The 9,869-nt window shown below is 38.7% G+C and overlaps 1 protein-coding gene across 1 annotated transcript; it reads right to left on the bottom strand.

Annotated features, from left to right (window-relative positions):
* Positions 1-3,753: 3,753 nt before the first annotated feature.
* Positions 3,754-5,353, bottom strand: LOC6580713 (facilitated trehalose transporter Tret1). Its single transcript, XM_002006480.4, has one exon. The coding sequence runs from the start codon at positions 5,198-5,200 to the stop codon at positions 3,878-3,880; it is 1,323 nt and encodes a 440-aa protein (XP_002006516.1). The 5' UTR covers positions 5,201-5,353; the 3' UTR covers positions 3,754-3,877.
* Between the last annotated feature and the right edge of the window lie 4,516 nt (positions 5,354-9,869).

Here is a 9,869-nt window from a genome sequence, read left to right as displayed (position 1 = left end):
CTTTTGATACTCTTCACGTACATAACTAAAAGAGAAAAACTAGAACAGACCATTCTTCAAATGCGAAACCCTCCTCACACTCGTGCATAGTTCATAGTTGTTAGACGCATATCATATCCATTCATACATCCAGCTCACTCCAGTCTACACCCAATTATTTTTATAACATCATTTACGCTTTTTAAAGTTTTAAAGGTACTTATTTAAATGAAACCCAAAATTATAAGTAAAAAGTCTTTAAAAAAAATAAATAAAATAAAATAAATAAACATTTTTTTAAATGAGAAGGGAATCAAACAGAGCAAACGTATTATCTATGTTATATATATCTCGGCTAACATCATATTAAAGGTTTTCCATGGACTCGGTCAGGCCTTTTTACATTTTAATATATTCAATATACCTGGATTTTCCATTTCAATTAGTTGAAAGGATTGTGCAAGCTACAAACGATTTTGTATATTTCCAGCTTTTGGCAGTTGTGAAATAAATTTCTAAAATTTAATAATATTTTCTATTAAATGGCATACATATAAAATTATACATATACATATATACTTTATAAAGTATATATATTTTTCGTTTTATGTATATCCTGAGATTATTTGATTATTTTCACATTATTTAAATGTATATATTTTTTTTTTAATGTGATCGATTTTTAGTTCAAGGATTTCGTGCAATTCTTAACTTATTATTTATTATAGTTTTTATATTATTTATTTATATTTTATTTTAATTAATCATATTCAATATATTTCCCTTATAAGAGACGTCTTTATATTTCTTGCTACATACTTATTTATATAGATTTATATATATTTACTTGTATGTATTTAAAAACAAACTTCATGGCATTTTCATCCTCGTCATCTCACGCTCTCTCCCTCTCTCTCTATCACTTGCCTCTCGTTCTTCTCGCTTCTTATTTTGCCGTTCCTTGTTATTTTCAATATTATATTCTTTTGTGTCTCGCGCTCTCTCTCTTTCGTTCTATTATCTCTGCTCTGCTTATTTCTTTAGCTGAGATTAACATTGGGCTGAAATATTGTATATATTTGTTGAGTACATGCGACATTTGTCTAGCTGGCAACGCATTAGCCACGCTTCTTGTTGCCAAAGGATAATGGATAATGGGCTGCCAGGTGGGTGTACTAAATGGCATGCTCAAGGTGTTGCGCTCGTTGCCTAGCTGCCGTTGCACTCATCCCGTCATAATTCAGTGTGACTAAAGGCGCGTGCAGCATGCCCAGGCCCGTCGCCAAAAACTGGACACACGTACCGCGATTAGCCACGCATGCGCGTAGCAAAGGGAAGCGAAGGACAGCAGCAGCCCGGCTCCTGCCCCTGGGCCGTTGACTAGTTAGTAGCTTGGAAAATGTCAACTTGGCATGGGTCGCTTGATTTGGCACGCTTGTGGCTGCCGCTGCTTCTGCCGCTGCTGCTGCTGCCGATTCTGCTGGGCATTGCATTTGCAACTGGTCCCTCTTAATGTCCAGTCATAAAATGCAATTTCAAGGCTGCTCTGGCTGCTGTTTCGGTAGTCCCATGGCAGAGCCCTTTGTCCGCGGCTGCTGCTGCTTCATGGAAATGCATTTCACAATGGGCAATCTGCAGCTCATACGTTGCAAATATTTTGGTCCAAATGAATTTCAAGCTGCGTCGAATAGCCTTCAGGGTCTCGTGCCCTCTGTCTTGTGACAGGCTCGTGCTGTGCTGGACTTGTGCTACTGCAGTTGTTTCTGCTCCTGCTTATGCTCCTGCTGCTGCTGCTTCTGCTTTGTTTATCAATTAAACACAACTAACTGTTGTTTACGCATCTTGCGGTTTTGCTCAGGTGCAAGCCAGCTGCCTGTCAAAACGAAAACAAAAGCACATTTCCAGCATATTCCCCAGTAGCCCAGGAGCGAACCCTTCACAGCTGTTCGTCTGTCAGTTCAGGTGAAGTAAAAACAACAACGTCTCCGGGAAAACTTCCTCACATTCAACATTATTCGAAATATATTCAGAAACTGTTTTTACTTCAGCGCTCTTTTCACAGTACTTTAATGCTGCTGGCTTTAGAGCTAGTAGATGGAATATGATAGATCTTTACAGAAATTATTTTAAAGTCAATAATATCAGTAAGCTAGTAATATTCCTCTATTAGTTCTACTGAGGCCCCTAATTATTTAAGGCATTAGAAAACTCTTTATAGCTTAATACTTAAAGATCCGTGCATTCTGAATGCTTCACTTGTTAACACTAAAAATTTGAATTACTTTATTAATGCTACAAACAGAAAATATTAAAAATATTATTATGATTTATATATAAATATTAATATGGCACAATCATTGATAAAGTTAGCCCCATATTCCTCAATAAATATTTATGTATGAATATTATGAAAATATAATCCATTCTTTAAATAAGTAGATTGATAAGTATGTCATTATTTTATCCTTCAATAAAGTTCTTCAATAAATATATATTAAAGAATTCGAAAGATATTTAATTTATGATATAAATTCTTTACATTTTCCTTCAATAAATATTTATATAAGAATATTAAGAATATGCTCTTAAAATATATTGATAATTATATTATTATCCTTCAATATTGTTCTTCATTAAATACATGTGTATAATGTATTTGAAAGATATACAATTTATTACATTATATGCTATAGTATTAAAGTTCTTCAATAAATATTTATATAGATTATTAAGATACTTTATGGCATCATATAGACAGTTTTGTTGCGTTATTCTCTTCAATAATTTAATTTAATAATTTTGCAAGTTTTACCCTGGCCTAGTTGCTCTAAGCTCTTGTGGGCTTACTCTCATGTCCATCACTTAGGTAACCAATTTATCATGTTGCATGAACGGTTGATGCAATGTTTGAGTATTCGTGTAATTGAGCTAATAGGTGAAGCAAGAGGCAGATGCGCTGAGCTGCTGTTGTTGTTGCTGGCCGGCACTTGAGCCCGTGGCGAATGGCAACAATTGCAACTAATTGGGGCAGATGCAGCTGAATCGCATCTAAGCTGCACTAAGTACACTCAGAAAATTGAATATTAATGCTGTGGCCAGAGCACTCGAGGAGGGCGAGCGAGAAGGCTGGGCTAGCAAATTGCAACGCATTGCATGCAACAAATTATGGAACATGCCAACTCTCAGCTCGCCATAGCCAAATGCAATGAAGCGAACCATTCTTAGCTGTCTCCTGTCTCTCTCTCTCTCTCTCTCTTGCTCTGATCACTCTGCTTAGGCCATTCGATATGCCACACACACACTAACACACATAAGACGTTGCCAGATGCCGCTCGCATTTGCTTTCTTGCTGCGAGTTCAAAGAGCTCAAAGGACATTTCATTAGTAGTTTTTGCATCTATTCGGTTCGTTGCCGAGCGTTGAAAATTCCGTTTCGTCACAAGCGATTTGCTCTTTTCACAGTTTCCGCTGCGCAAGCGCAACAGCCCAGCCCAAAGAGACAAGCAGTGTATATATGTGTGTGTTTTTTTTTTTTTTTTTTTTTTTTTTTTTTTTTTTTTTTTTCTCCTTTCTATTTTTCTTTTTTTTTTCTCAACTTTTTTTTTTTTTTTTATTTTTTTGTGTTTTTTTTTTTTTTATTTTTTTTTTTTTTTTTTTTTTTATTTTTTTTTTTTTTTTGTCGTTAATTTAAAATTAATAATTGTTTTGGCTTTTTTTTTTTTTTTTTTTTTTTTTTTTTTTTTTTACCCTCCCCCCCCCCAAAAAACAGCGGGCGGGGGGGTGGAGTGTTGCCAGATCAATTGAGTACGACAACACGGGGCTGCCATCCCGTTTGGCTGGAAGAGTGACTCCTCTCAGCAAAAGTCCTGCTCTGCTACTCTCTGAGAGAAGTTGTCGCCTATGACTGGGAGCTCCGAACTTTCTGCATGCTTTTACTGTGTGTTTCCGGTAAGCAGGTGATAGCGAAGAGACACCCTCCAAAAGAAAAGATCGCGAATACTCCGAAGATGAGGGCGGGAGTATTACTTTTGATAACGAATGGAAATACAACAACAATCGCTAACGCAAATATCCACGAGCACGTCGAAACAATCGCACCACAAATGGGCAGCGCTCGGTCCGAGAACATCTCGATCATAACGACCCAGACGAGCGGCCCGACGCCCAGGCTGTGTCCAGCACCATAAATGAGGGTGGCAGAGGCTATTAGCCACTTGGAGTCGGAATTGCTTAGGAATTGAAAGTGCAGCGCCATGAGAATGGAGGCCAGCAGCATCACGAGGCCCGACGCAAAGAGCCAGAGCTTGCGCTCGCTTTTCTGAATGACCAATGCGTTCACATACGCGGCGACCACTTTGGCAATGGCAAAGATAACTGTGCACAGCTCTATGGACGCCTGGTAGTTGTCTTCCCTGAACATTAGCTTCATGTAAAAGATATACGCGTTGATGCCCGTGAATTGCTGGAACAGCATCAGTCCGATCACCGCCATCAGGCTCCTCCTTGTAGCCTTCTCGCGCAGTTCCTCCTTGGTGCTGTAGTTATCCGGCTGGTATCTGTTCTTTATCGCCATCATTTCCCGTTCGATGTTGGCATTGGGGCCGCGCAGCCACTGCAGGATGGCCTGAGCCTTTTCGTCCCTGTTCCGTTGGACCAGGTACACCGGCGACTCGGGCACCCATATGAGGATGAAGGCATAGACCAGTGGCAGCAGGCCGCACGCAAAGTTGTACGCCTGAAAGTTCTGGCACGAGTCCAGGATGTAGGCGTACAGAATGCCATGGACCAGCATCAGGTGAAAGAAGCAGTTCAGCATTCCGCGCATGTGCAGCTCGGCCACCTCGTTGTTGTATATGGTGACGGCCACGCCGATGCCGCCGTTGCCCATTCCAATCAGCAATCGGCCGATGTACATCATGCTCAGGTGCGCAGCGCCAATGACGAGGGCCCAGCCAATGATGCTCGGCAGCACCATGCCCAGCATGATCGGCTTCCTGCCGAACGAGCTGATCATGATGCCCACGGGCACGCACATGATGGCGGCGCCCACTGCGATAATCGAGCATATGAATGCCCAGTGCATGGGACTCGGCTGGAACACGTAAGTCGCACGGATGAACTTTGTGCTCCCGATGGGCCCGGACCAAGCCAGGGATACGCCAACAATGAACCCACCAAACGAAGCCATCAGAGCGACCAATATAGATTTAGCCACGAACATTCTGTACTGTGTTCAAATGATTAAATGAATTGCAAATTGGAAGCAGCCATCATTGGGCCTGCAAGTGTCAAGTAAATATCTGAATATGAATTAGGCGAGCAACGAAACTGATCAGAATTTATATTGTGAAGTTCGGGAATAAGTCATAGGCGTCGTCAATCGGGCTACTTCAATTCAGAAATTCTCCACTCGACTGCCTAAATCTGCTCAGCTCCCTCGCTCTCCGTCGCCCTTCCTCTCTCTGTATGTGCATAGAGTGTGTATTTATCTATCCATAAATTATAGACATATTTATAGAAAATTTGCCTGTCTTTTGAGTATTATTTCAATATATTAGCGGGGATCAAAAGGGGCAAGGAAAACCATGTGCCCTCACACCTAGCTGATTGTGCACGTTGGGCTGGCTAAGCCCGGTCGCAACACAAATATATTGCTTTAGCCTAAAAAAAACAATAACAGCTTGGCAGTTGTTGTGTTGTCCTTGCGAGGACATGTGTGTATCTCTCTCTTTGAGTGTGTGTGTGTGTGTGTGTGGCATACAGGTATCTGGCTGACTGCACAGCATCAATTGTAAAAGGATTATGGCTTAATTTTAAATGCGCATTCATTTGCACTCGCCTGCTGCATCAGCTCCTGCCGCTCCTGCGGCTGCTGCTGCTGTTGCTCCTTTTGCAGCTCGTCAAGCTCCTCCTCAGCTGTCTCTCTCGCTCTTTAAGCGGATTTCTGACTGCCGCCTGGTTTTTTTTTTTCTCATTAGTTTTCAAATAGCTGCATTAGCAGAGCGCGCTGCAAGGATCTGGGCCATACAAATGCCAGTGAATTGCTCAATTTGTGGCATTAAGCCCCCTTCTCGGCATTTGTTTTGGCCAGCACTTTGTACCCTTGGCGCATATTGTTTGGCCTTGTTTGTTATTGCAGCAGTTTCTCTTCTTTCTATTTTTTTTCTTTTTCGCTCTCTATCATGTGTTGACCTTTTATTTGTTCACCCATCTTTATTTTTTACCACGAGCTCTAAGCACGTCTCTAAGCATTTTCGAACTGCGTCATTGTGCAGCTATTGTGCTGGAGGATCAGATGAACAATGTGAGCCACGAAGACAACATTCAGAGTCCCAACTGAAATAATATATTTCTAGACTAATTGAAGGCTAAGTAAATGAACTGATGATTCATTTATTTGTATATGTAGGGTGTTTATGAAATATAAATAAATGTATATTAACATTTAGATTAAAGAAGTGACAGCATAACACTCAATACGATCACCAACAGCTGAGTCTGTTTTGGTAAAGGAGTCTGGAAAGAGTCAGCGTAAATTAAGATATCTTTAAAGATATAGATTTTATTCTGATTTAGATATTATATTATACTCTGATAAATATATAGACTTATTAAATATAAACACTCTTATTATACACTTCTAGCTGTAAGTTAATCTTAAATATTTTGTGTGTTTTTAGGGCTAGGACTATTTATTGGACTCTGCTTTATTTTATTTTTAATAAAATAAAAATTAATTATGTGTAAATTAGGCAAATATTTTTTTTAATCCATTAACAAAATTTCTTTAAGTTTTACCATTATTATTAATTATTAATAAATCAATAGCTGAAGGAAACGATCAACTATAATTTAGTCATTAAGATCAGAGTTTCTAATTTTCTTAACACCGTATGCCAATAGGCATCAGATTCTTTGGTTGTCAACATATCAGATCAATATCCCATATAACAAATATAGTCTTTTATATTATATTATAAATAATCCATATTTATTTGAAGTATCTAAATATAATATTATAATTCTGAAGGTATTAGTGCAAAGAACCTAACTTCTCTCTTTTCTCTTATTATTTTTGTTTTAATTGACTATAGACATTCTGTAAGCTAGACAACAGTTCTGACAAGAGAACAGCTTAAGATCGTCTCTATTAAAACTTTGGAGTTCGGCTTAATTTGTGCTGGCCCGCAGCATTCATTCGAGTTGTGGGTGCAGCCCACATATCATGCCCTGAATGCGCTCCCTAAGCAGCTCACATAAATTACGTGCCCAGTAAAAATCTCAGGGAAAGAGTGAAACAGTGAGAGAGAGAGAGAGAGAGAGAGTGACTAGGAGAGAGAGGGTGGAGAGGTGCTTCTCCATTCACTGCGTAGCCCTGGTTACAGCATTTGTTTCTGTTGTTCTCTGTCTCTGGCAGCGACAATATTTCTTAGCCAATTTTGGGATTTTTTTTCCCCGTTTGGAAAGCGACGCTGAAAATCCGCTTAAAAAAAAAAAAAAAAAGCAAACGCGCGCCCTGCAGAAGACGCGAGCAAAAAAGAAGAAGAAAAACGCTGAATTAAAATGCAACAAAGTTGCGAGAGGTGTAAGAGAAGCATGTGGGAAGGCGGAGCAGAGGAATGGATAGTGGGTGGGGGCGGGGCACGCGGTGAGGAAAGCGTCAGGCACATTTTTCTTTGCAGTTCAGTCACAGTTTTCGGTAGCTGCTGCAGCTCTCGTTTTTCTGCTGGCACTTTAGGCAAATTTACTACAGCCATAGAGAGTGAGAGAGAGAGAGAGAGAGAGAGAGAGAGAGAGAGAGAGTGAGTGAGACGAGGGGAGAGCGTGAGCTTATGCGAGCGAGAAGGAGGTAGAAAAACTGAAACACATGTCACAGATTTGTTTCACTTTCGGAAGCACTTAAGCACTCAGCGAATTTGTTTGAAAAAAAGGAGAAAAAGAAACAACGACCGAAACTCTGGAGCTCTGGCTACTTCTTCAATGCCAGCGCATTGTTCGGTTTTATTTTTGAAATAAATATGCATGGCTAAAGGGGAGTGTGTGAACGTGTGTGTGTGTGTGTGTGTGTGTGTGCTATGGGGTTGTAGTTGTGGGGTAGGCCGCCGAAAGAACAAATTGATGATATGCCCCTTTGACACTTGAGTCCATTATTTATGTGCCGGCTTGCGATTATTTTCACATATGCTGTGCCCCCGCTTATCCGCATGCCCCATGCGATCCTCCCTGTCCCGCTCCCCCCACTGACTCACTACATGTGTCTGGTCTTTGGTCTCAGCGGATTTCACTTCCATTTCGCTCAACAATTCGACGCAGCAATCAGCTGAGCAGGCAGTTCGCTGAGTGCCTCGTTTGGACCAGGTTAACACACGCACACGCACACACGCACGCACACACACATTTAGCACTTTGTTTTAAATACCTTGCCTTACGTTTATTTCTTTCATTTGGCTTACGTTGTTTAAAGCGCATTTTCAGCTTAACGGTAACACGTGACATATGAATTATTGTGCTGCCTCCTGACTAAGCATTCGCCTTTTACCGATTTTACGGCTTTAGTCATCAAATATTAAAAGGAAAATCCCAATTTGGGCACAGCTTAAAAAATACCGTATACGGAAACAAAAGCTACTGCACTCATAAACTGTATCAAAATGCGAAAATATCATTTTAATGGAATTAAATAAATATAATAGAGCAATATTTGTGTTTTAAATAAATAAATTATCATAATATATTTTATTTAGAATCCTGCGCTATCTACAACTATTAATTTGAATATATGAATATTATTTTGATGAAAGTATCTTCCAGTCTCTTTTTCGAGAGTACAGCAATGTCTAAAATGACATAAAAGAGCCAAATTTTAAAATATACATATATAGTGACATAATCATACTGATTACGTCTACAATATTCAGAAGCTGTATGGTCGCGTCATTAAGCTGATTCGTCTTTGCAAGGCGCGCAGCTTCGTTGACCTAGGTCTAGTATTCGGATGATGTGTTGGAATTGTGTGGTGAAATGCCCAACACTGAATACTCATACACTCACACAGCCTCACACAGTGCATAATAGACAATTAGAAGTTGACGCAACATTGTTAATGTGTTGGAATTGTGTGGTGAAATGCCCAACACTGAATACTCATAAATAAATACTGCATAAATACGTGTCAATAGACCTACAATTGTTAGTCTTAAGTTGATATTCAATAAAGCAAGTTGTCATAATCCAACCTTGACTTCGTCTTTTAAATCATATTAGCGTTGCTGTTAGTATATGTCGCAGCATTTATTCGACTCGTAACAGTTTTATCTTAGTATATGTATGTTATGTGTAATAAATAATTTTTTATTTTGAAAAAAAAAAAAAAAAAAAAATAATAATAATAATAATAATAATAATAATAATAATAATATCTACTTAGTAAAATAAATTACATAATTTCAAATTATAGTTTTTGAATATTAGAGAACGCGGAATATTATTTTAATTGCTTGATCAAATAAATATATTAATTACCATATATATATTTATATTATATTATTTTTAGTTTCATTTAATGTATGTATTTGATTCATATAATTACATTTTTATGTACATATATATATATGAACACATGAATATAAATTATAAGTTTTTATAACGAATTCTCTGATATCTATAACAATCTATAAGTCTAGGCTGTATGTATTTATAAAGTGTGCCCCCACCCCTCAAGCAGAATCGTATCTGTTTCAACTCACATTTGACTATTTTGATAAACATGCTAACTGCATATTATTCTATTGAATGCATGGCCCAGTCTCATATCCGAATTCTAGGTAATTTTTTTGTATATTTATTTTTTGCATTGGCTGCTTTGGCATTTGTGCGTAAATCATGCCACA

The sequence above is a fragment of the Drosophila mojavensis genome, unplaced genomic scaffold (assembly GCF_018153725.1).
Source record: "Drosophila mojavensis isolate 15081-1352.22 unplaced genomic scaffold, ASM1815372v1 contig_81, whole genome shotgun sequence".
Lineage (NCBI taxonomy): Eukaryota > Metazoa > Arthropoda > Insecta > Diptera > Drosophilidae > Drosophila > Drosophila mojavensis.
Note: the sequence above shows the minus strand (reverse complement) of the source record. Positions and strands in the feature narration are given on the sequence as shown.

Excerpts from the sequence above, each read along its gene's own strand:
- LOC6580713 (XM_002006480.4), bottom strand. The coding sequence starts at position 5,200 with ATGTTCGTGGCTAAATCTATATTGGTCGCTCTGATGGCTTCGTTTGGT.